Source organism: Danio rerio, chromosome 6 (genome assembly GCF_052040795.2).
Source record: "Danio rerio strain M-AB ecotype USA chromosome 6, GRCz13ab, whole genome shotgun sequence".
Lineage (NCBI taxonomy): Eukaryota > Metazoa > Chordata > Actinopteri > Cypriniformes > Danionidae > Danio > Danio rerio.
The window spans coordinates 13340313-13367541 of record NC_141026.1 but is presented as its reverse complement, the minus strand read 5'-3'; the positions used below and the strand labels follow the sequence as shown (position 1 = coordinate 13367541).

Here is a 27229-nt window from a genome sequence, read left to right as displayed (position 1 = left end):
ACATGGGAAAATCAACAAGCCAGAATCAACAAAAAAAAGCCAGATTACAATTTGCTAAAATACTGGGGAAAAGAATAATTTTTGGAGACATGTCCTGTGTTCTGACAAAACTAAGATTAAACTGTTTGGCCATAATAACCAGTGTTACAGTTGGAGGACAAAGGGGAAAGCTTACAAGCCTAGGAACACCATCCCAACTGTGAAGTATGAGGGCGGCAGCATCATGTTGGCTGTTTTGCTGCAAGAGGGACTGGTCCACTTCACAGCAGAGATGGCATCATGAAGAAAGGATATTATGTAGAAATACTGAGGCAACATCATAAAGCCCTGATGTCAATCCTATAGAACATTTGTGGGCAGAGTTGAAAAAGCTTGTGTGAGCAGGACAGCCCTCAAATGTGACTCAGTTACACTAATTCTGTCAGGAGGAATGGGCCAAAATTCCTGCAAACTATTGTGAGAAGCTTGTGGAAGGATACCTAAAACATTTTACCAAAGTTATACAGTTTAAAAGCAAAGCTAAAAAAAAAATACCAAGGAAATGTAAACTTTTGACTGTCTAGACATTACTAAAAAATTCTCAATCTCATTATTCTGGCATTTCAGAAATGTAAATAATTTAGGTTATCTTAACGGGCCTAAAATAGTAAACATTTAGTATGATTTACCATCAGACATTTTTTTTTTAATGGTTATGTTCCTTTTTTTTTAGAGTGTATGTAAACTTCTGGTTTTTATGTACATAAAACTGTTTTCACATTAAAGTTCAGCAAATTCAGGATTATTTTCTTCTTATAGGACATTCATGAGGATTTATTTAACTGATAATTATTATGTATAAGTTTATTATGTTTTTATTTTTTTTATATTAGTGTACTTGTATTATAAACATATTTTGTTTATTTTGTAATATTCCGACTATCTTGTCTCTGTCCTTCACAGGTGATCTGTGAATATTATTGAGGAACCATCTCTAATGGTGATGTGAACCAAGATTTGCTTTAATCAATGGAATAGTCAATTTTTCTATCAGAATTCTGAAAGGGAGGAGGGAAAAGCGGATGCTGGCCTGGACTCCCCGTTCTCAAATAATAGCAGCCCCTCTGCCGTTCAATCTTTCCAGACATTTAAATTAAAGGTCACATGCAAATGACTATCTGTAAAGGCATGGCACTCAGCATTGTGCAAAACACCTAAATTCTGCTATGAGAATGAAACAACGTTAAGGTGTTTGCAAATGCGCCGTTTCTACTTAATTGCTCAGCAGATTCAATATAGCTGATTTCATTTATAATTCTGTGTGTTTTCCATCCTTTTTGTGGGAGGGATAATGACGATTGTTTCTTTGACGTCATCTGCAAGTTGGGCTTATTTATCTTTTTTCTCTCTGACGCCGAGTAATTCTGGGTGTAATGTGTATTTGGAACACTGACAGTGCGTTTTTGGGGACGTTGTTCACTCAAAAAAGGATAGTTCACCCAAAATTTACTTACCCTCAAGTGATTTCAACCCAATATTATGTTGAACACAAAAGATATTATTTTAAAAAAGCTGAAAACCTGTAACCACGGACTTCCCTTGTAGGAAAACAAATGTTATTTAAGTCAATGGTTTCAGGTTTTCAGCTTTCTTTGAAATATCTTCTTTTGTGTTCAAAGGATAAAAGAAACTCATAAAGGTTTAAAGTTTAAAGTTTTTAATCCTTGTGCACTGTTCAAATTTACTACCCCTTTAGTTATGTTCGGGATGAAACCATCCACTGAATTAAAAAAAAAAAAAGATAAGATAAATGAGCGTCAGATAAATATTTTTTCTTTTTTTTTTTTTTGCATAAATCTGTTAATCAACATGGGTCCTGATCAAAACTACTAAATTGTTAAGAAAGCTACAGGATTTTAACTTTTTAATTGCCAAATTCAGCAATGATGTCACTGACTTGGTGAAAAAACACACACAAAATGATGCATTTTCAATATATAAAGTAGTTTTATTTTTACTTTTTATCAAAGTCTTGGACATGTAAATGATTAGTAACAACATTGGCTTGATGTATTTATTAAAATATGTATTATTGTTATGATGCATTGTTAGATTTTCATTGTTTTGTCCCTAATTTACTGTTGGTGGCTGTTTTTGCCCCATTGACTTCCATCATAAAAACATTTTATGGTCCATAAATACACAGTCTTTGTTTTTATTTACTTCATGTAGTTCTGAGATGCATATTTTGATTTTCTCAGACACATCAAGGTATGTGCTTAAAGTTTACTCCCACACTCTCACACACTCACAGACACACTTTAATTTGCTGTTATACTCCATATAAAATCCAGAAAGTAAGCTTTTTGTGCAAAGGTATATCTGAAGGGTTAATGGTGCCAACTGATGGTTAACAGTAAAAATTGCGTTAAAAAAATGCAATATTATACATAATGCAACAAAGACAATGTTGTTCCACTTGTCCAAGACTTTGATAAAAGGTAAAAAAAAAATCCAGTCCACAATTTCTTTTTCTGTTGAAAACACGTCATTGTGTTTGTGTTTTTCACCAAATCAGTGAAATCATTTATGAATTTGGCAATTAAAGAGTTACAACCCTGTAGTATTTTAAGCAATTTAGTAGTTTTGATCATCATCAGAACTGATGTTGATTAACATATTTATGCAAAAAATTGAAAAAAATATTTATCTGATGCATTTTTACAGTTTATTGAGTGGATGTTTTCCGAACTTAACAATAAGTTAGTAAATTTACTCAGAGAGTATTGTTGAGTTTTTTCTTAATTCAAAGCATTTTCTCAAAAAATTTGTCAAAAGATTTGTCACCAAAAATCATTCCACTAGCTGAAACACAGAAACAGTTATGGCCAAATTAAGACAACAGTACATAAGGGTTAAATATAAATCATATTTTCTTCTGCACTATAAAGTGCATGTCATCTGACAGTACATTATCAGTTTTAGAAAACTAGTTTTAATTTGTTAATTATTGTTTTCAATAAAGTTACACAGGTCTGAATGTAAATATTATGGTGGAAATAATTGAGCTGAAGTGACTGTTTAAAAAAAGTTGCTTCACTTTTTGGAATAAGCACTGCAAAATTATTATGTAACACAAAGATGGTCCATCAACACAATACTTCTATTGTATTTAATAGGGATAGTTCACCCAAATATTCAAACTGCAAACCAGTAACCATTGACTATGTACTTGTTTTTCATTCAATGGAGATCAATGGTAACAGGTTTTCAACATTCTTCAAAATATCTTCTTTTGTGTTTAACTCAAACTGGGCAGCAAGGTGGTGCAGTGGGTAGCACAATCCCCTCACAGCAAGAAGGTTTCTGGTTTGAGCCCTGTCTGGGTCAGTTGGCATTTCTGTGTGGAGCTTGCATGTTCTCCCCGTGTTTGCGTCGGGTGCTCCGGTTTCCCCCAGAAGTCCAAAAGCATGTAATATGGGTGAATGGGGTAATCTAAAGGGCATCTGCTGTGTAAAACATATGCTGGATAAATTATCGGTTCATTCCCCTTAAGATTAATAAAGGGACTAAACCGAAAAGAAAATGAATGAATGAATAATCTCAAACTAGTTGGGAACAAGTCAAGGTTGAGTAAATGATGGCAGAATTTTCGCTTTTGGATGAACTGTCTCTTTTAGAGGTCTTCGATAGCTTTGAATCAGAAAAAGCTCTTTTAACGCTATTTTAATGATAGATGAATTATTAATAGAGGCTTCACGAAACACATAACTGAACATAGTGTCAGTGTGCTGGTCTGGGCTCCGAGTAAATGGCATGTCCCAAGGTCCTGCTTTGATTCCAGATCCACCATCTGCATCTTTAGACCACACAAACTCCTCTGAGACCCACTGCGGCCTCGCATTAGATTCTGCATGTTTTGTTTTGTCACACTCCTGCGGACACTGTGTGCTTAACTGAGATTACAGTAAGAGCTGTGTTACGCTGGACAATTTGAACAAATCTTAAAATTGTTTTGTGGATGAGACAAAATTGGAAGGTTTTAAGCATTGAAATGTCAAATTTTTTTTAGTCTTTTAAAAATAGTTTTTATATTATTTTATACATTAAAATTTTACAAATTTGTGTACCTAGATTTCAAAAACAATACATACTTCAAATCCCTCCTAAATTAATTGTATGTCTTCCTTCTGAAGTGTTTTATAAACTAAATTACACCAAATTAAAAACCAATAAGACCAAAGAAATGATTGTTAATTTTTTTAACAGACATCCTCAAGCGGTGCCAGTGATTATACAGTGGTCAGCAATTGAGATCATTTCATCAAGGTTACCTGTGTGTATATCTGAATAACAAGCTGGATTGGTCTGAAAATACAGCTCAGGTGTATAAGAAGGGTCAAAGTCATTTATTAAGACGACTGAGCTCTTTTGGTGTGTGTCAGACACTGTTAAAAACTTTTTATGATTCTGTGGCGTCTTTTGTGATCTTGTATGCTGTAACCTGCTGGGGAGGGGGACTGTTGGAGAAAGAAATTACATATTAAATAAGCTTATAAAAGGCCAGGTCCTGTTGTGGGGTGTGTACTACCCACTATAAAAGAGATTGCACATGATAGAATGATAGATAAATTTGTCAGTATGATGAACCACGATAATCATCCTCTTTTTGATACAGTTCAAGCTTGTGCAAGCTCTTTTAGTGCAAGATTAAGTAAACCGCGGTGTTACAGAGAAAGATACAGGAAGTCATTTTTTCCAACAGTGATCAGATTGTATAACCAAAATCATACTATGAACTATGCTGAATTGTAATAGCATTAGATATGGACAAGTGTTTACTCGTTTGTTTGAAACTAAGGTGTGCTATATGAATGTAATTTTATTATTGTTTTTATATACAGTTGAAGTCAGAATGATTAACCACCCTGATTTATTACCTCTCCTCTCTTTCCCCAATTTCTGTTTACGGAGAGAAGATTTTTTTAACACATTTCTAAAAATAATAGTTTTATTAACTCATACTTCTAATAACTGATTTATTTTATCTTTGCCATGATGACAGTATATAATATTCTACTAGATATTTTTAATACATTTCTATACAGCTTAAAGTGACATTTAAAGGCTTAACTTGGTTAATTAGGTTAACTAGGCAGGTTAGGGTAATTAGGTAAGTTATTGTATAACGATGGTATTTTCTGTATACTATTGAAAAAAAAATATAGCTTAAAGGAGCTAATAATTTTGACCTTAAACAGTTTTTTTTATTATTAAAAACTGCTTTTATTCTAGCCTAAATAAAACAAATAAGACTTTCTGGAGAAAAAAAAACATTATCAGACATACTGTGAAAATTTCCTTGCTCTGTTAAACATCATTTGGGAAATATTTAAAAAAATAAATCAAAGGAGGGCTTCAACTGTATATGTAACTTATTTAATCTATTTTAGTATGGAGAGCTCTGCTGTGATGTGAATATCCCTTTGGGATTAATAAAGTCTAACAAACAAACAAACAAATATCTGTATCCTGAAGGTTATTACAGAGGAATATGTTAATGTACAATTTGCCTTATTATACACACATTCATATATCGCAACTCTTATTCACAAAAAAAATCTGAGAATAAATTTATAAAATATTAATTTGAAAAAACATTAATGAATTCTAAATTATTCTGTATTATGTCACTATAATTATATTATATATATAATTCGATTTAATTTAATGTTTCTATTTTGTATAAAATACAGAAACCCAATTGTAAAAAAAAAAAAACATTTGACAGTGATGTCAAACTTAAAACGCGTTTCGAACCTGATTTGATTCATTGTTCTGGTTTTTGCATTACATGCAAATTAGTAAATATATCATTAAATTGTGCCTCATTTGCATATTTAGGCAACATTTTAGAAAACTTGCAATCAAAAAATGCAATCAATCAATGCTGATAAATATTACCCAGCAAACAATTTTGTGTTTAATAGATGTCTAAACATCTAAATGTAGACAGCTTGACTAAAACAAGGCTAAACTTGAGGTGTCCGTGAAAATCTAATAGACATCTCAGATTAGCCAAAAACTAGACTACTCGTCAAATAGACAGACTTTATGTGTAGTCATTCTAGTTTTGGCCTATTCTTAGACGTCTATTAGATTCTCACTGACAGCCCAAATGTAGCCTTGTTTAAGCCAAGACGACTATGTTTAGACGTCTATTAGACATCTTTTATAAACAAAAAATGCTTTGCTGGGTAGCTAATTATTTCAGCGTCTTGCTTACATATTATTATTTTTCATAAAGTTTAATATTTGGCAATGATGTGTGCATCTACACACATGTAAAGTATCACTAACTTCTGTTTATTTGATGATAGTCTAGTTTTGGGCTATCGTTAGACATCCATTAGATTTTTACTGACAGTCCAAATTTAGCCTTGTTTTAGCCAAGATGACTTTTAGACATCTATTTAACATCTTTTAAAAACAAAACAAAAACAAAAACTGTTTGCTGAGTAGCTAATTATTTCTGTCTTGCTTTCATATGAATATTTTTTCAGAAAATGTAATATTTGGCAACCGAGGCATGTGCATCTACACACATGTAAAGTATCAACATGAGAAATGCGTTGTCTATGGTGCATGTCTTTACTCAAATCCTCTCTCTCTTTCTGTTATACACACACATAAACTCGCGCACACACACACAGACAGAGGTGAGGGACTGTAAACCCCTCCTTTCAGACCAGCTCCCACAGGAACATTTTTGCCAGTCCTTCACCCTCATAATTATAATAAATTTGACATTTCTCAGATAATATTGATTTCTTTATTTTAACATTTCACAGTCGGTGATGGTCCAAAGCATTGAGAAACAGGATGTCTATTGATCTGAGGCTCATGAATCCCCTTCGTGTATGTGATCATTTTTATAAGGCCTTTCTCCCAAACATAAATCAATATTTTATATTCCCAGTCTAAAAGAGGTGGGGGTTTCGGGTCTGGACACCTGAAACACCTGAAAGCTGCAGGAATGTTTAATGACTAAGATTTTTGGGGGGAGGAGGATGGATACACTTTTAAAAAATTATATGATCAATTAATCCTAACAGTATGTTTTTAGGTCATTGTAACTTATTAAACTAGGTTAATCATGTTCTAACTTAATTTTATAAGTTACACAAGCTGTTTTAAGCCAGTTTAACATAATTTAAGTTTAATGGACTCATAAGGTTAATTTGATTCAGCTTAAAAATTTAAGGCAACCAGGAGATGTTACAGTGTAGTAATATGCAGATAACTACACTGTAAAAATAATCCCGGTTGCTTTAAAGTTTTAAGCTTAAACAAATTAACTTTATGAGTCCATTGAGTTTATATTATGTTAAATTGACTTAAAACTGCTTGCTTAACATGATTAACCTAGTTTAATCAGTTACATTAAACTAAAAACAAATGTTTGTCATGACTATTGATCATATATTTTTTTAGAGTGTAAACATTTTAACCTTACAAGCAAATTATACTTGATCTCTATTTGAGGTAATGTTGTGTTTCAGAATTACATTTAGATATGGAAAACTTATTCAATACATTTGAAGCCTCAAATACATCGAAAATCTGATTAAACTGTTTTCCAGCAATCTTCAGAAGTATCTATAAATTACCAAAGTATCGATTTGTTTCTATGCCGTAATTAAATAAAGCTCAGATGGACGGAATCTAATATTAAAACAAACACTATTAAAGGAATGGACATCATTCAACAAGCTAAAATTTGGACTGGTTAAGAATTGAATAAAACAAATTCTCCAATGCTAATACCAAACAGAAACGATGTGAAATTAATTCATTGATTCCGTCTGTATTTTAATCACCCAAAAAAATGAGAGGAATGACGCGCGAAAATAAAAGATAGCTCAGCCTTATTCACTTCACAAAAGAGACAAACGTTGAGTTTACCCACTTCGCATCGCCTTTTTATTCCCGCTTTACTTCAGGCTGAAACCAATTTCTATGTCCTTTGTGTAAAAGTATTGATTCTTGAAATTTGTTGTGTTTGCATTCCTGCACATTCTTCCCGCAACTTTCTCATTGTGGTGTCGCAGAACAAATTGTGACGAGGTGAAAGCGCTGCCTTACCTGTGTGTTTTCATTCTCATTTGAAATGTTTCACAGGCCGCCGCGTCCTGATTGTGTTTTGTTATTTCATCAGTTCAATAAAGATATGACCTTTTTAAAAGTTCAGGGGACAACACGACACGGAGCAGCTGTAAAACGATAGAGCAGTTACTGTCACTTCATTTAACACTAGGGTACTGTTTGCTCTACAAAATCTGTGTGGTAATTTGGGGAAAAATAGCTGTGATATGCATAAGTTTATATGAGAAACGGAAATCTAATTGGAAATAATTAAGGAAAAGTTTTAGATTTAAAAGAAAATAAACAAATTTAGCGGATGTCGAAAGCATTTAAATAAAGTCGGTCATAAACTTAGCCATATCATTTGAAAAATATTTAGATGATGAACTTCGTTTTTAGTTTTTTTCTTTTAAACAATACAAATAGCCTATTTGTGTGAACATTATTACGCTTTCCTCTCTTATTTGTGATAAATTGTAAATCTTCTGAAAAAATGTCGACTGTAATATTGCCTCAGAAAATATCTTTTTTCAGGAATGAATTAGATGTTTTAGCAGAATGAAAACGTTTCAAGAACTTTATAAACAATCTGGAAATTTTAATATGCATCGAAAGTAAATGTTACTGACAAACAAACAAGAGGAAATATATAATAGTTAGGTTTATTCAGCAATACACTAGATGAGAGAAGCTTAACATAGAATGCAGTGCAAAATCCATAACATCATATAGAAAACAATGATCTGAGAAATATAAGCATAATGTAAGAATTTTAAACCAGTTGCACGTAAACCTCATGGACGTTATTTCAATATGAAATTAATACAAAGTGCTGGAGAAAGTTAATAGCTCATAACGAATTCCCTTCATGCATACTTTCTGGACAGTAAAAAAGCGACCCATATCTTAATAACAGTATAATTCACTACTTTAAAATCATAAACACAAAAACGTGCTTTATTTGTTTGTATCTATTCTGAAATCTGAAATGTTGCAGATAGAGTTTTAAAAATTCTCTCGTGCACTCTCAGTGCAATCTCTATAGACTATAATGCAGAATGACTTAATTAGTAAAGTACCTTGTCAAAATTATTTTGATCCCTTAAATCATTAGGCTACATCTTGATGACACGTGTAAAGGTGTATATAAATGCTTTGCAGGTAACATAAACAATATGACGCGTAACAATACAAATACATGTCCACCACACCGCATTTATTTTCAGTATATAACTGAATACACTTTAAACAGGCATAAGAATAGTCCCTTTTCCTCCATAATATTTTTTTTCTTGAATAATTATTTCCTCCAAATAGGACTGTTCAGTTTTGTCCCGGGCAGTCTTTCTCCGATCTTTAAAAATACCATCCGCCATTTTCATTTCCTAAAAAGTCCGCAACATCGAAGAATAACAAGGTTTCGAGAACCTGCTTCAGTTCAGACGAGATTGTTTAGAATGGTAAAGTGTCATGAAAGAGTTTATCAATGATCGCAGGCGTGGGCACCAAATCCTCCAGTTTCAAGTAAAAGATGCGCTGCAGACCCTGCGTGCACAGCGCGCGCACCTCCGGCAGCTTCTCCAACAGTTTAGACAATTCACCACTGCAGGACACCTGATCCTTCAGACAGTTTATGAGCTTGTTTTGAAGTTCCTCTGCTTTCTTGGGCTCCTTTAGTCCGTGTCTCTCTATGGAGATAAGAAAAAACCCGTCAGAGCTCTGAAACATGCTGTATATTCTGTGCATCACTTGGAAAAGGTCAGACATGTCTTACCTGTTACTATGGTGAGAGCGGCTATGCAGGAGAAGGCAGACACGTCTAAGCTCATGCTCTGAAGATTAGAAGAAAACTCGACAATAGAGTCGATCCACTCCCCAAAGCCTCGCACGCACTGCAACTTGTGTAAAACCATTCCGTTGCAAAAGATGAGTTTGTCCTCTGGCAGGTTGGATCTGGTGGGAAAATTGAAAAGTTAATATATTATGTCTTTTAAAAATGTAGATCCATCTAAATTCCAATGATACTTGGCCTACCTGTACGCCAGCCGCAACACGAAGAGTTCAAGGAAGGCAGACTCGAAAAGGAGCTCCTGGTCGCATTTGGGCAGCTCGGTAAAGCCGGGGATTTTTTCGGCCCATCCGCGAATGATGCTCATTGAGGCAGTGAGTAGATCGTAGAACTGCTGAATGTGCAGAGATTCATCTCCTCCACTGTGATACTCCGGACTCGTCTGAAACTAGGATGTAATACAAAACTGTCAATGGAATATAATAGAGCAAATGTATTTTGGTCATATTCTAAAACAATAATTAAATAGTCAATTTGACTTAAAACTTAAATTTTTACAGAATGTTGGAAGTTTGAGCTCACTTTAGAGTAGTCCAGACGGGCCATGGAGGGGTTGGAGTCTATGTGCGCTCTCACTAGTGCGTTCAGGAGATTGACGGGTGTGAAAGAGACAGGGATATCCTGCGGACTTTTAGGTTTGGAGGGGAGGCGACCTCTTCGACCTTTTAAGCTGGCGGTTCTGACAACTGTAAAAAATAATAAATATATACTGGTTATAGACACTGCAGGACTCTCACTACAAATAAACAACTGAGATGTGAACAAAACCAAAAAAGTGCTCATTACCTTCCTTTACCATCCCAACGACCAGGCACTTTTGAAAACGGCAATATTGGCATCGATTTCGCCGTCTTTTGTCCACAGGACAGTTTTTGTTCGCCAGACAAACGTATTTGGCGTTTTTCTGCACCGTGCGCTATGGAGAAACAGCACATGTATGATGTGTATTAATTGCATGTAAATCAACTCCATTCGCACAGAAACAACTTGAACTGCAATCACAATGTGAGATCACAATAGAATAGGACACTCAAACCCTGCACTCCAACCCAAAGCTGTGTAATACATTCAAGGGCCGGACAGGGCAGACATTCGGTAAATACAGATCCGTGGGCAGTCATAATTTGGGGTCCCCCGGCGCTCTCTCGGCGACCCCTCTTGTCGGATTAGTGAGATTATTCTATCACGAGGGTGACATAAAGAGCTGTCTTAATGTCACCACTGGGAGTTCCGTTACGCACGGTTAGGCGCAATACGACTCTAAGCACAAACCAATTTAATTCTGGACGAGCGTAATAGTGGCGGAGATGAGCGGAGGTGTCCCTGGGTGCACATCGGGTCAAATCAATACAACTGAGATAAATAAGGGAATACTGTGTGTACCAGACCAGTCCTAAACTGTGTTCCAATCTCTAGTAGGGTTGGCAACATAAGGTTATAGGTTCAGACCCTGACTGCAAGGGGTGAACCATGAACTACAGTCATTTCCATGCAAAAAACAAGTGCCGAGGGCCCATAATAAATGTACTTTGAATAAAAGATTTGTGGTCATTGGCTAATTTTTACCTTAAAGAATCCTTTGCACCCCTCGCATGTGCGCACTCCGTAGTGCTGACAGGCTGCGTTGTCCCCGCACACAGCGCACAAACCCTCGCTGGACGGAGATCCTCTAGCCTGCGGTGATGCCACCGGGCTTTCCAGTAAGGGGTGCCCGACGTTTAGGGAATGGGATAAACCCACACCGTGCTGTTTCCTCGGAGGAGCCGGCAAAGCAAAACTGTCCAGCGCGCGATGTGCGGTGTCCGGGCCCATGGACACGTGCAGGGATCCATCGAAGCGCATCTGGCAGCTTGGCATCGGCGTGTCAACCGGAGACTGCTTGAACGAGAATAACCGAGACATCGCGTTTTTCCGCTGCTGGTCCATAATATGTGACGTCGCCAGGTAGTTCTGGTGAAAGCTGTGAAGGGATCCGGTGTCTTCCCACGTATGATGTGGAGCCGTTGGGTAACTGGGGGACTGGGAGATGTTTGGAGTGGATGGTTTATAGTATATAGCTCCGGTATGGGGTATGCTCTCCTCAGCCTGATGCGGCTGATGGTGCTGCTGCTGATGGTAGCCGTGTGCGGGTATCTCCTCCACCTTGATGGACAGCTGATCCCCAGAGTGGGCCATTTGGTAGAGGCAGGGAGGCTTCACGTCGTAGTTGGAGTTGTAGGTGTCCACGAAGGTGCTGAAACTGGGGAGCGAAGAAGTGACAGCTATCTCTGCGTTAGTCAGGTCCATGCTAAACTTGACAAACTCCGGCGTTAAGAAGTCGCAGTTGTACTCTCCCGTGGTGTTGTAGCTGTAACTCTGAGATGCAGGGCTGGCTCCTGGAGGTGATGTCCCATACTGAGCCTGGACGCAGGGCATGGCTGCAGTGTTAGAAAACTCAATTGTTATAGCTTTCTCTGACAATGTGCATATTATTTGTGCAGATATTTCCTAGATTTACACATGTGAAAACGAGTGTCTATTTGTTATAAAGAAAGGCATTTTATTTATAAGAATTCATTATTTATTTTCACTGTTAACCATCTGCGTAAGAGAGGCAATTAAACGCATCACTTTCCATCGGAAAGCATGTATGCAAACTTTCTGCATTTCCCTGGCCTGCTTTAGTTTACCTCCGCACACCTGCTACTTTTATCTCTCGTGGAACAATCTCTGAAGTCAGGGCTCTTGTACCGGTTGATGTCAGAGCGTCTCTTCGTTCGCTTGCTTTTCTGTAAAAGGAATATTTTTTTCGTCAGCCTTTCTTCTGTATGACAAGATCTGCATTATATATCCGACCATTTTAGCACGAAAACTTGGTGTATTTTTGTGAGATCAAGGCAGTCAAATTACTTCAACTTAACTTAAAACAACGTTAACGAGTTTGCAAAATCAACATTTTTATTTACTATTTAAAGATAAAAGCAAATAAAAAATAGCTTAAGTAAAAAGATTATGCATTAATAATACACACATTGGTTAACATTCTACCAACAAACTCCCGAAAAGAGTTTAATAACTGTTACCTCAAGACGCTGTCGAATAAGTTGCAAATTATGTATCCATGTAGGTGTTCCTGCTGATAGCCCAGAAGTTAGGTTTGCATGTATAGAACCAATGCCGTTGAGCACCTTACTCCTTCGACTGCAAGCGAAGACTGGAGCTCGAGCGCAATGTGCCTTTGTTTATGAGAACTCTGAATGCCACATCCCACGTGCTAACAGGGCGTGACGTCATTCGCGTCAACCCTTGACGCGAGCCGGTGGCTGGACAGAGGCACTGTTCTTCCTTCCGTGCTGTCTTTGCGCGCTGTGCGCAACTCAATTGTATGTGCGTTTGCATACGCGGGGCTGTCCACTGGGTCAGATGAGTTGAATTTCCTACACATTATCTGTTTGCCTAATATAGAAACCACCTACACAAGATCAGATCTCACCGATTTAAAGCAAAGAAGTGGGTTTTTTGTTGTAAGAATTGTTGTAGAATACCAGTGTGCTATTTTTGGAGAATTGTCAGTGACCACAAACAAATCAAATCACAGACTTCTTCTTCTGTTTTATTATTATTATTATTATTATTATTATTATTATATATACACCACCGGTTTTAAAGTTGAGTCAGTATGATTTTGAAATGTTTCAAGATAAACTTCTCGTGCTCACCGAAGCTGTATTTAATCAAAAAAACAGTACACATTGTAATATTGTAATATTCATTCATTCATTCATTTTCTTGCCGACTTAGTCCCTTTATTAATCTGGGGTCGCCACAGCGGAATGAACCGCCAACCTATCCAGCACGTTTTTACGCAGCGGACGTCCTTCCAACTGCAACCCATCTCTGGGAAACACCCACAAACACTCATTCACACATACTCATTCACTTTTATTGTGAAATGTTATTGCACTATAAAATAACTTTTCAAAAGTAGTTTAAAATTTAAATATATATATACTTCAGTGATTTTAAAGAGGAATTTTCAGCTTCATTACTTCAGTCTTCAAAGTCACATGATCATACAGAAATCACTCTAATATCAATTATTATTGTTATTAATAATAATAATAATAATGGTAATAGTAATAAAAGCAATAATGACTGGAGTTATAATTTCATTTAAATCTACATACAATAAGTAATAAATAAATATTTATGAAATAAGTATTTGACAACTGAACAATTGTTTTATACTTAATAAATGTCGACTTGATGAACAGAATAATTTTCTTTAAAAAATCATTAAAAAGTGTATAGTGAATGTGTGTATGTATGTTTGTGTGTGTGTGTGTGTGTGTTTATGTGCATTAGTAATATTTATATAAACATTAACATTTCTACGTATATATATATATATATATATATATATATATATATATATATATATATATATATATATATATATATATATATACTTTTGTGACAGAACAATAAAACATTTATATATAAAAAAACAATATAATGAGAAATGACAATAATAACAGCAACAATATTAAATAAAAAGGAGTAAATAAAATAATAATAGTAAAAATAAATAAATAAATAAATAAATAAAAACTTGATAAAAGTGGGGGGGGGGGAAGAAGGGGGGGGGTGGAGGAGGTGATGTCAATGAATTGGATAGATACAATCAGTGGACAAACTTAGAAGCGACTGAAAGTTATGAGAGGTTGCCATTTATCATAAAAAATTTATTAAAAATAAAAAAGCATAAAATGATGTCAAAAAACACATTAGCATACTGACACACACACACACGCACGCACGCACGCACACACACACGCACGCACACACACCCACCATATAAATATATACTTTTTAAAGAAGAGCCAAAGCATACTTTAAGAGATTAATGCAAAGCTGACATTAATAGCAATTAGCAACAATGCTGATCGAATTGCTACATCTCTTTAAAAATTAAGGATGCAGGACAAGAAACAGAGTAATACAGTGACGCCATCTGTTTTTACCTGCATCATGCGCAGGGAAAGTTTCAGTAGATTAGGATGTGTTTCATCTGATTCCACTTCTCTATCTGAGCGCTGAAGGTTTTCCATTGTGAGAAGGGAATCCCGCTGAAACAGAGGCAACTTTGTTTGGACTGAAGCGAGTTGCGTCATTGCTACGTCCGCTTCTTCCAACTCCATGACGCCCGTGATGCGGTCGCGCTGAACTTTTCAGGCTGAGAGTCTCACCTGTGAAACTGACACGATAAAGTGCCTCGTGAAGAATCCACAGAACAAAATAATACCTTTAAAACACTCCAAAGGGCGTGCTGTCGTACATCCCGCAGCTCAGTTTAGCTTTTTAATATCACAGAGAGAAAGAGAGAGAGAGAGAGAGAGAGAGAGAGGAAAATAGCAGTAGGCTATCAAGAAAATAAGTATTCTTGCATAAACGCGTTCTTGCAAAAAAAAATCTTAAAATATGCCTTAAAAAACAATCTTAATGTTTTAAAAAAACGCCAAATTAACAACACATTTTTCGAATTAACATCACTTTCACACTATTTTCTTTAAAAAATAAACACATTTAGTTTTTAAAACCCAACAGGTTAACCTATATGTCGTCTAAATACATTCGATTATAGCTACTACCCTTTAACCCCGAATTAAACAATGTATTTCGTGTCACGCATCGTCCTTTATTTTTAATGACGGTCTTGCAAAATACGTTTACAACTAGTCGCAAGTAAACGCCTACCTAAATATGATTGGACGAGCGTTGTGAATCCTCAAAACTCATTCGTCCGTGTGCCTGTCAGTCAAACGCTTCCTGTCAGTGCACTTCCTGGATTCCTCAATAAGTAACATTGTAACATCACACAGTTGATAGCTTCACTGTCCATGAATTTCCCTTTTAGACACCATCATCATCACCGTCACCAAAAGCAGTAAGTAAAAACCTGATTTTGTCGATGTGTTAGGCTATTTACCGTTTTCTTTTGACGTCGACCGTCGAGGCTGTCCGGTCTATTCTTGGATGCGAGCCATCCACTGTTGCTCCAGTCCATCAATTCTTACACTATTTGTCACGGAATTGTTTTAAGCGTTATATTCATAGCTTCAGGCTTGGCTTCATATAATCGCACGATGTATTTGTCGTAATGTCGATCGTAGAGATTTGATTCTGTATATGTGTGAGTTCAAGAGATGGACAGGATGGATTACACTATCACTGTTGTCTTTAAGATTTAAGCTGTTGTGATGTTTCAGATTAAGTGAAAACGATTTGAGGAAGGATCTTATAGTCTGCTAATGCTACAGTTTTTTTTAAATGTTCACACATTTAGCCTCATTTACATATTCAGCGTTTGATTCTGGTCAAATAATAACCTGTGAGATCTCTTTCAGACATTGTGTTTCTCTCTTTTGCACATGGGTGTCCATAAACGAGCCATGCGGGACAGGCGTGAACTCAAACAGTGTAGTAAAATGATTCATTCACTTCCTCTAGTGTCATGTAGTGATATGACTTGCATCCCTGCCCAGAGCAATAGGTCGAGATAGATTATAGCTTTACTTTGACCTTCACCAGCTTGTCAGCACAGTAGTCATGTACACAGACTGGACCTGGACATGTGGAAGTTATGTCGTATTACAGGTTTATTACATCATCACAAGATTGGAGAGTGATTGTTAAATTTGTGAATCGGTGAATGTGATTGTTTAATTTGATAACACCTTCAAATATTGGTCCATTATGTACACTATACTGTTCCTAAAGTAAATGTAAGATTTTTTGGGGGGTTTGTTTGTTTTTTGGGGCAACAGTATCTCCGGGAGGAAAGATATCAAAAGATTCGTAAAGAAATGAGTGATTTTTAAACTAATGAAGACAGCAAAAGTCAATGATTGATTTTCATTATTTAACCTAACATGTTTACTGCTCCAAAATATGGTAAATGTTTCTCAAATTAAAATATATTGTGTTCAAAAGGGGAAAAAAGTTTTAGTTTTTTACCCAGACATTTAAAAAGAACATATTTTAGAGCACTAATCATAACATCGTGATACTGTTATATTTTAATCCAAGGTTATCATACCGTCAGAATCATATACCAGCCCATGCCTAAGTACAATGTTAATGTATTTAATAACATGAGCAAATAATGAACACCATTCTACATATATTACAGTAGCCTATTTATTCAACTTTGTTAACATTATTTAAGAAAATTAAAGTCACAGGACATTTACAAATGTTAACCGTAGGCTGTAAAAGATATGGATGTAGTATTCGTGACGTCAGCCATGGATTTCTGAAGAACGCAAAAGAAGTTACAAGTCAGCGTGGCCGCTGTCGCCATATTGTACGCGCGTCATCGCACCGACCGGTGGATACTAAACAAGGGCAAAGAGACGCAGCGTTCAAATATAGTCTGTGTTAGTGAATGCAAGGCTATTTATGAAATCCATAACACTATATGACAACTGTATGAACCAAAATCGTTCTTTGTACCAGGCTGTAAACACCTTTTTTTCTGCTGTAAAGTTGGCCATTTTAACAGTGGGGTCAATAGAAATGTGCTCTATTATGGAGCCAGGACTAGCGGAATTTTTTATGAATTGCAGTTTCAGTTACTTCTGTATTTGCTTCACAACGGAGAGCGGGAGGTTGCCACTTGATGTTAACAAGCACAATGTTGGATTTTAATAACGCATTAGTAACTATTGAACTATAATTAATACAATATTGTTCGTACTTAATTCATGTTAGTAAATATGTTAACTAATGGACCATTATTTTAAAGTGTTACTGTTCATTTTTCTTTTTGTTTTGGGTTCTCAATTATTTCCTCACCTTAGAATTAAAAGAATCTATCTGACATTTTTGTCAAAATTGAGTTATTGACATGTTCTTATTATTTACATTGCTATGGAATGCAAAAACTTTAAAGCTCAATATGCCTTAATCACTCAGAACGCAGATAGAACATTATAGTTCCAAGGTGACGATTTGAAGTGTAGTTTTGCGAGTTTTTTTGTTAGATGTGCTCGCTCTCTGTTTTAAAAAATTGTATTTTTAAAGATGTTATCAATTTATATATTTCCATTGGGAAAGCGTGTGGACATTGCTTATTTTATTTAGTTTAATCTTCAGAATGTAGGCAAAAATGTATACAAAGTTGTCAGTCAAATCAATTTAAATAATCAAGCAATTTCAGACATAAACATTTGACATAATGATTCTTTTTGTTTACACTGTTTATGTGTCAGAAGGATTGTCCCATTTTTTTGGTGTCCCCATCAAATTTAGAAACGTTTTACTATAATGTTTTAAATAACTTTTAAGAAAAAAATATTACTTTTTCATTCAGTTTTGATTGTTAAAAGAACAATATACTTATATTAAACCTGTACTTATTAATGTTTTGATATTTTAAATGCTTAAAAGCTTAATAGTGACAAATAGATCAAATTCAGAGGTTTGAAGGATAGTGTCAAAGTATGTAACAATTTTGGACCTTTTTAATGTGACATCAAGTTATTATTGTGCAAAATATTTCTGACCAAATAAGATATTATTACACCAAACGACATATTAGTTGATGTCTAATCCTGGAAATCTTAGTAAAAATTCTAGAGTAGCAATAAACAAGTTTATTTTTAATTAATGTTAACAAAGAGGAACAAATACTGTATTAAAAATGCATTCTTCATTGTTTGTTTACATTAGAACATGCAATTAAACTACTGCAGGTTAAATATGTTTATATATAATAAGTTTTATTTTAACTTTAACTTAATTTGATTGTAATGCAATGTTGTGCACCTTTTGTAAAGCTGCTTTGAGACAATAGTTATTGTAAAAAGGGATATACAAATAATCGAGAATTGAACTAGTAAATGTGTTAACTAATGGAGCATTATTGAAAAGTGTTATTGTAAAATGGTTGATGTTCATAAATAGAAAAAAATATTAATGTTAAAGCTTTATTTATGCTTTTAATGGCTAATTTGTGCATGTTACATTTAACATATGTAATAAACATAATAAATATGTAGTACTTTGTGCAAAATATCCAGTGCTTTTTTTTGCATAACAGTTATCAAGAGTTGGAAAAATAAAGAAATATTAAAACATTATCTAATACCAAAAGTATGACTCTCTCTGATGTTTTTAAATCTGTTTCAGGGATCCATGGCTTTCAGAAAGGCATTGAAGGGAACTCTAATAGGGGGCGGAGCTGTAGCTACAGCCGTCGGCCTATCACAGTTCTTTGAATACAGGAAGAATCAGGTATTAATTTACAGTAAATACCGCGAGTGTTCTTCTCAGTGGTCTCAATGTGAAGTTCTGGCCAAATCTTTTGACAAATACCACACATTTTGGTTTCACATTTCACATCCACACAGTGACTCCTACAGGTTAGAGAACAGAATAGACCGACCGCAGCTGTTCACACCCGTCTCTCCTAAAGCGTGTCTTATCCTGACTCAGGAATGTGCTCTCTGTCTTTATACAACCTTAAAGATACAGCTTAAAGGTGCAGTAGCTGGTTGTCTTTAGAAACAATTTGTTATGCTGGCTAGAAGTCTCTTCACATCCTGATAGCAATCATTAAATTAAGTGGTCCAAATGTATTTATATGTATTTTAATATTCTGTGGAAGGTCTACGAAAAGTTTGTCAAATCAGAACGTTAGGTCCAAACATTATTATAGGCTGTCCCTGCCTGTCAAAATTCAGTGCTCAGCGTAACTGAGTACAACCCATTTTGAAAATGAATATTTGTATCCATTTTTCAGTGAATATAGGCAATGTATTTGGGTGCATTTGAATAAAACAGATTTATTAAACAGATATATTTATTTAAATTATATTTTAGTCACCAAACAGATTTAGAAATTGAAAGATAATACAATTTAATTCAAGCAAAATAATATTTAACAACCAACAAAATTTCAACAAAATTTTCCTTTTTTTTTTTTTTTTTTTTTTTGCTTCTCTTGATTTTTCCTCTTTTTTAAAATTGTATTTAATATTTTTCCATAACATATATATTTGGGTGTACTAGTTTTTGGACCGTCATCGTAAGGTATTTAAGTAGATACGCTCCAGATTTGGCTTCAGTACTCACTAATGTATATGCACACATAATATTGTATAGCTTACTATTATAAATAGGAATTTAAATGAGAGATTTGTGAGGGGTGTACTTTTATATGCTGAGCTTTGTATGTAATTGCTAGACCCGCACAGAATCTGTGCATGCAGAAATCCACAGATTGTTGAGCCCATCATTCGATTAAATTATTTAATCATGTAAATGTGTGTAAATATATATTAATTGACTTTTTATATTTATTGTAGTAATATTATTGAATAATATTGAAATGTTTATTTAGTTTATGTACAATGCGGTTTGTAAAGTAATATTATTACTTATTAGTAGGCCCACACCAAATCTGTGCGCAGAAATCCAGATTTTCCGCAGATTTCCGCAGATTTTTAGCCCATCATTAATTCTGTTTATTTACTTAAGTAAATGTGTGTAAATTTATATTTATTCAGTTTTTAAATACATTTCGGTAATATTATTGACTAATATGAGAATGTTCATCTGATTTATGTACAATGCCGTTTACACAGTAATATTTTCTGTCTTTTAGTAGAGATATTATATGAGAGACTTGCTTTGTTTACCAAATAAAGTGGATCTAATTGGATTTGCATTGTAAACATTAAATTAAAGATAAAAAGATGTATTAAAAAGAACATATTAAGGTTTTAGTTACGATATTCCCAAAATAATTCAGCAGAAATCCGTAAATTTTTAACAAAATTCTCAGCAGAAATAGCCAAAAACGTCCGCAGATTCTGTCTGGCCCTACTAGTAGACATATGAAAGACTTACTTTGTGTATTACACAAGTAGTTCTTATTAGATTTGCATTGTAAACCTTAAATGAAATAAAAAGTAATAACTTTTAAATGTGTTTTAAAAGTTTTTAGTTACGATTGTTTAGTCATGACGTATTTGTGACGTATGGAAAATTGTTTCTGGGTCCAAGCCGCTACTCATGTGAATTGAGAAAATATTTATTTATGGCCACTTTTTAGTCCTATCACACATTAAAGTGAATTTTATATGAAATCATGGTGTACACAACAGTGTCTGGACTTGCTGCATAACAAATACCAAAATTGTAACAATTTATAAAAGATTAATCACTTTCTGGTCGTCGTATAATAGGTATATATACAGTTGAATTATTAGCCCCCCTGAATTATTAGCCTCAATGTTTATTTTTTTCCCCCAATTTCTGTTTAACTAAGAGAAGATTTTTCAACACATTTCTAAACATAATAATTTTTATAGCTCATTTCTAATTACTGATTTATTTTATCTTTGCCATGATGACAGTATATAATATTTTACTAGATATTTTTAAGACACTTCTATACAGTTTAAAGTGACATTTAAAGGCTAAACTAGGTTAATTAGGTAAACTAGGCAGGATAGGGTAATTAGGCAAATTATTGTATAACGATGGTTTGTTCTGTAGACTATTGAAAAAATATATAGCTTAAAGGGGCTAATCATTTTGACCTAAAATGGTTTTTAAAAAATATAAAACTGCTTTTTTTCTAGCCTAAAAAAATCAAATAAGACTTTCTCCAGAAGAAAAAAAAATCAGACACATATTGTGAAAATTTCCCTGCTCTGTTAAACACAATTTGGGAAATATTTAAAAAATAAAAAATAAATAAATAAAGTGGTGCTAATAATTTTGACTTCAACTGTATATTGCGCTTGTGATTTTCAAAAGTATTACAGCACTTTGTAAACGTTTATTATTACAATTTGATGAGACTCCTCATTTGATAGAGCGATTGGACCCGGAAGCCGATTCGCGTGACATTACACTTAACAAGCGGATACTCCCCAAATCATTCCACAGATGTTTTACAAAATTCTGCACCGAAATAACAAAAAATGTCTGCAGATTCCAACACAGGCTCATTGGGATTACATACCCCTTTATACATTTCTGGAGAGTGCGAATTATGTAGCCAGAGCTACGCATGGCTTCATTAAGTTTTTAAAGCAAACGGTACAGGGCAGTATGATGCCGCCGACGGCTTCTGTTTCTTTTCACCCTACCAGCTGACCGCTTACCTCTGTGTGGACTGCTTTTCTGCTGTTACCAGTTTGCCCGGTGGCTCGCTGCGTACATTGACGGATCTGAGCAGAGTTGACCGTGAAGATGGGGTTCGAGTCTGGTGAAGAATGGTGCTAGAAAGCAGGTGAAACAAAACAAAAAAAGCAAAAAATAAAATTAACAAGTAAATAGCAGGGTGAGAACGTGGTAAGATCTGAAAACGTGGTAAAAAAATCAGGTGGGTGGGCGGGTCAGTCGGCGCTTTTAAAAACGCTATTAGTTGGGTTTAGGGAAGGGGGTAGGCGGGGGGATTGATCCATCAGTCAGTTAGTCAGTTGACAGCGACCTCTGGTGAATTTAAGTTAGAAGAACAGGCACGAATGGAACTTGCGAGAGAAATTTGAGATCTGAAAAATCATACCCAGCAGCCTCTGGGGGATTTGCAAAAACTAAAACTGCAACAAAAAAAAAACATCCTGCGAGGTATTTCGCGCTCTCCAGAAATGAATATAGGGGTGCGTATCCATAATGAGTCTGGATTGGCACATTCTGTCTGGCCCTGTGTAATTGCGTATTTCTGCATGTCCCACTTGCACAGAAAGCATTATGTCATGGACAACCTACCATCTTTTGTTAAAGTTATGTATTGTAATAACTAAGGGCCTACTCACACTATGCCATCCGTACCGTGCCCAGGCCCGTTTCCCGGATCGTTTGAGAAGTGTGAGTGCGCTGAATCGGGCTCAAGCACGGTTCACTTGGCCGGCCCTGGCCCGGTTGGAAGAGGTGTGCCTGAGCGCGGTTCACTTTGGGCTTTTGTGTGTGAGTGCAAAACTCGCCAAAGGCCGAAACTGAAAGCGAGACGTGACTTTAAAGGGACTGTTTCATATGGATTTATAATTCATTCTTACTGTTCAGTGAACGCAAACTGCCGTAGTTTATTAAAGACGAGAACTGCTCACAGCACGACAGCTGCGCAGCTTCAGCAGACCTCCTCATTCCTGCAGCATGAGAGCTTTATGATTGTTTATGAGCGCCAAAAGTGGCGGATCTGTTCGGCGAAATATCTGACTGCGTGTCCCCGCATCCCTAAGGACTGTTTGGCGAAATATTTGACAGCATATCAAACGACCGAAACGATATAACTAGAGAAATCTCCACTGTGCTGCTGAGTGAGAGAGCGCTTCTCACTGAACAGCGCAGCAGCAATGACGTAAGCGTGCCGAAGCCCGTTTGTGGTGTGAGCGCGGGCCGTCGTGGGAGACGGGAGGGGGAACAAGCGTGCTTTGGCCCGGTTCGAGGCAACTGTACCTAGTGTGAGTACGGCCTAACTGTACTCTAAAGTTTTCTCTCTGGTAAATGTTATATGATTTAGTGAAGTTCTCTAGTGCACACACAAATGTTCAGGAGGCATAGATTTTGATGCTTTGAGCGCTATCAGGCTAACATTAGCATTTTCCTAGATCTCCTATTGCACCTTTACCTCAAACCCTCTATGCCAATATCAAATCCCAGATCACTTTATTTATAACCGTCCCCTTAAATAGCCTATTCATGTTTTCGTGTGGTCAACGGGAGTTCACGAGAGCATACGACAAATCTCATTAAGATCAGACCTAGCAAATCCAGTTACATTAACGAATCTCCAAAACACCTTCAGGTAGTGCCTCAAGTCTCCGAACTCGGGCCGTTCTCTCTCTATGGTGGACTATCTTATTAAAATCAGGTTGTGTTTGCTAAAGGGAGATTAGAGTCGAACAGTGACACACACATTGTTTAAAAGATCTCTCTTGAATATGTAATCATGAACAATCTGATCCCCATTCACGCCATCAGGGAGTGTGTCACACACCATGTTCTGTGTGTATTTAAACTAGTAAGAACCCCAGGGGTCTCGTCTGTTTAGATGCTATACCAAATAACGGAAGGTCAAGTAGATTAAGATAATCAACAAGGCTTTCTGAAACAAATGGAGGAAAAAAAGGCAGACCCTTGAAGAGCAATGGGAGTCCTGATTTTCTCTCTCATCATTTATTTAAATCTTCCCAAGCCCATTTTGTCCATTATCTTGCATCTCAACTGTTCCAATCCCAATGAAACTCCAGGGAGCGAGAGAATTATGCACTTTCAAGGATGCGGTTGCCTAGGAGATTGTCACTACACTATTAATTTGGCCAAAAAAGATAAACAGTTATGGGAGAACTTGAGTTTGTATGTGTGTGTGTGTATATATATATATATATATATATATATATATATATATATATATATATATATATATATATATATATATATATATATATATATATATATATATATATATACACATGCACATATTTGTAAACAAATTGGTAAGGTGTTTTTACATTTTTAATTGAATTATTATTATTAATGGGTCTAAAATACTATTTAGAAAATATGTGGTTTCATTTACATTCAATTATAATTTTTTTAAATTCAATAATTAGTTTATTTTAATAATTTATTTTAGTTTTCAGTTTAACCACATTTGCATTTGTTTTTTTCATTTATTTATAATACATTATTATTATAATTCAAATTGGAATGCATTTTAGTTGTTTTTTGTTTAAAGTTACATTTAATACATTAATAAATCAATAAAAAATTTTTATTAATTTATAAATGTATATAATGTTTAATTTTAATATTTTATTTTTATTTTGATTACATTATTGCATTATACATTTGAATCATAGTAATCATGTTTCTGTATTGATAATTTGGTAATACATTCTTATTATTATTATTATTATTATTATTATTATTATTATTATTATTACCACTATTATTATTTAAATTGGAATGCATTTTTTTATAAAAACATCTTTTATTTATTTATTTAAAAATGTATATTTCGTATTAATAATTTGACAAGACATTATTATTATAATTGAACTTGTAATGTATTTTAGTTGTTCTTTTTTGTAAAAATTTATTTATTCTAGCTGTTTTTTATAAAAAAAAGTATTAATTTATGTTAAAATGTTTAATTAATTTAATATTTTATTTTAATTATTACATATTTTGTTAAATATGTAAATATATGTCTACATGTTTTATGCATTTTCTCCAAATATTTCCACACACCCTCCAGTGGTCCCTTGCGGCCCTTTATTTTACAACCACTTTACCATAGGTTAAACCTTCTTCATTCAATTTACTGATTTGATTTGAAGAGACTTTCAAAAGTCTCTGTACCACAGCATCACTTTGTCATCTGCATTTGCATCCCATGTTATGCGATTCACTGACACAAACTTTTGTTCTGATGTTTCTCCATTTATTTATGTTTATTTGTCCCTCGTGTCATCTCAATGCAGCCTAAAAGGGTAAGCAAAAGTCAAAAGAGAAAGAATACATCTTCTTTCAAAAATTTGCTTGCAATCATGCATGTGACAGATGCTAATCTTTGGGATTGTAATGTTAATTTGGTGAGTGTGTCTGTGTGTGTGTGGGTGTGGGTGTGTGTTGTGAGTGCCTGTTTGTCTCCTCTATGGCAAGGGCACTGTTACACTCTGACTGAAGTATCACACTGCGGTGGCCGATTTGCATGAAATTCTCTGTTTCCGTCACACACTTGTCCTGATTGCAGGACAGCCTCTCTTAATAGTGTGCGGATGTTTTAAATATGTCTGTCCTTGGAAATAGACACTAATTACTGAATCTTGTTTTTACATGCTATTACTGTCTAAATTGCAAATGTCTGGGCTCATTTGGTCATTTGCAAGTCAAATGGACCCTACCGGCTTTTGGGGGCAGATTGATGTAATCATTTAGGCCAAATGCTAACGAAAAAATGAATAAAACGTTTCATTATGGCTAAAACCCTCGACACCTAGCTTCGCACTGGCTTGTTTTCTCATCATTTGAATTTTTGGGGTCTTTTTTGCCTTCGATTGGCAGCTGTTCATTCACCAGTTCACTCTCTTTTCAATTATTTCAGATTTGAGGTTATTGATAAGGGGATTTATTGAAAACAAGAGTGTTTATACCTGATGTCAAACATGAGGATGTAATAAGACGTGACCCTGGACCACAAAACCAGTCATGAAAGTTTATTTTTGCTAAATAAAAATCTTTCCATTGATGTATGGTTTGTTAGAATAGGATAATATTGGACCAAGATACAACTATTTGAACATTTGGACTCTTAAGGCTCGTATACACTGGGAAGCTTTTCGTTTGCGTTTATCGTCATCGTTTTTCGAGACATTTTTCCAGATTCAAATTCAAGCGATTTTTACTGACGTTAAGCAGAAGAGTATGCAAGATCACTCCTCGATGTTAGATGGCGTTACACAAGGTTTTGACATGGTGCGTCAAAACAAAAATTGAGCATGCAGCGTTTCTTTAAAATATAACACTTTTACATCTGTCGTTTTGCGTGTTGGTGTGCACGATTATATTGGCGCCCTTTATTTAGTCACAAGCCATCAAACGTTGACGAAAAACGAGAGCAAAACGCATCCTGGTGTGAACTGGCCTTAAGGCCAAAAATCTAAATAGAAAATTGCGTTTAAAGTTGTCCAAATTAAGTACTCAGCAATGCATATAACTAATAAAAAACAGGTTTTGATATATTTACAGTAAGAGATTTACAAAATATTTTTATAGAATATGATCTTTACTTAAAGGAACACTCATGAGCTCATTTTACAACTCACCTAGAGATAAAGGGCCCTATCATACACCCAGCGCAATGTGGCGCAAAGCGACTACTTTGTTGTTTGCTAGTTTCAGCTCGACGCAAGAGTCATTTTGACGTTTTGCAGCACACTGTTTAAATAGAAAATGCATTTGCACTCATATGTGCGCACATAGGCATTCTAGTACAAAAAAGAAGGCGTGTTAAGGCACATCGCTGGCGCATTGCTATTTTGAGGAACTAAAATACACTGTTCAATAGACCAGATCAAAGCAGGTCTTTCTGACCACATTTCGTTATTATTGTTCATTTATTCGTTTGCTGAAAATTAAAACTGAATTTAGAAATAGTTTTAAAACAAATCTTTGCGCTTAGCAAACAAAATGAATTATGTATGCTAATAGATGCCTGTGCGCACAACACATTTTCCTATGCACGAGAGTGAAAGT

General features: G+C 35.1%; 2 protein-coding genes and 2 long non-coding RNA genes across 8 annotated transcripts in view; 2 read left to right on the top strand and 2 right to left on the bottom strand.

Annotated features, from left to right (window-relative positions):
- LOC103911182 (uncharacterized) overlaps nucleotides 1-3378 on the top strand; it is a 32528-nt gene extending 29150 nt beyond the window's left edge. For all 3 annotated transcript variants that reach the window (XR_015493319.2, XR_015493317.2, XR_015493318.2), the window contains one exon: nucleotides 943-3378. This is a non-coding gene — a long non-coding RNA (uncharacterized LOC103911182). The remainder of the gene's footprint in view (nucleotides 1-942) is intronic.
- Nucleotides 3379-8701: 5323 nt separating this feature from the next.
- nr4a2b (nuclear receptor subfamily 4, group A, member 2b) lies at nucleotides 8702-13168 on the bottom strand. 2 transcript variants are annotated; one of them, XM_087255404.1, is made up of 8 exons: nucleotides 13036-13168; nucleotides 12653-12741; nucleotides 11540-12390; nucleotides 10760-10889; nucleotides 10496-10659; nucleotides 10159-10361; nucleotides 9899-10077; nucleotides 8702-9812 (listed from the first exon to the last, which is right to left on the bottom strand). In XM_087255404.1, the coding sequence occupies exons 3-8, from the start codon at nucleotides 12386-12388 to the stop codon at nucleotides 9577-9579; spliced, it is 1761 nt and encodes a 586-aa protein (XP_087111530.1). In that variant the 5' UTR covers nucleotides 12389-12390; nucleotides 12653-12741; nucleotides 13036-13168; the 3' UTR covers nucleotides 8702-9576.
- A 1730-nt stretch (nucleotides 13169-14898) lies between these two features.
- LOC147843395 (uncharacterized) lies at nucleotides 14899-16314 on the bottom strand. 2 transcript variants are annotated; one of them, XR_015493333.1, is made up of 2 exons: nucleotides 15942-16314; nucleotides 14899-15209 (listed from the first exon to the last, which is right to left on the bottom strand). It is a non-coding gene; the product is annotated as an uncharacterized LOC147843395 (long non-coding RNA). The 2 variants fall into 2 exon arrangements; XR_015493332.1 differs by having other exon boundaries at nucleotides 15710-16254.
- Nucleotides 15787-27229, top strand: part of gpd2 (glycerol-3-phosphate dehydrogenase 2 (mitochondrial)) — a 77962-nt gene continuing 66519 nt past the window's right edge. The window contains 2 exon segments of the mRNA NM_001442041.1: nucleotides 15787-15899; nucleotides 19145-19249. Coding sequence (NP_001428970.1) covers nucleotides 19151-19249 — 99 coding nt within the window. The 5' untranslated portion in view covers nucleotides 15787-15899; nucleotides 19145-19150.

Coding starts and splice junctions, on each gene's coding strand:
- nr4a2b (XM_087255404.1), bottom strand. CDS start 12,388: ATGCCCTGCGTCCAGGCTCAGTATGGGACATCACCTCCAGGAGCCAGC. Junction 10,362..10,495: donor CCCGTCTGGACTACTCTAAA/GTGAGCTCAAAC, acceptor ATTACATCCTAG/TTTCAGACGAGTCCGGAGTA. Junction 9,813..9,898: donor CGCTCTCACCATAGTAACAG/GTAAGACATGTC, acceptor TTATCTCCATAG/AGAGACACGGACTAAAGGAG.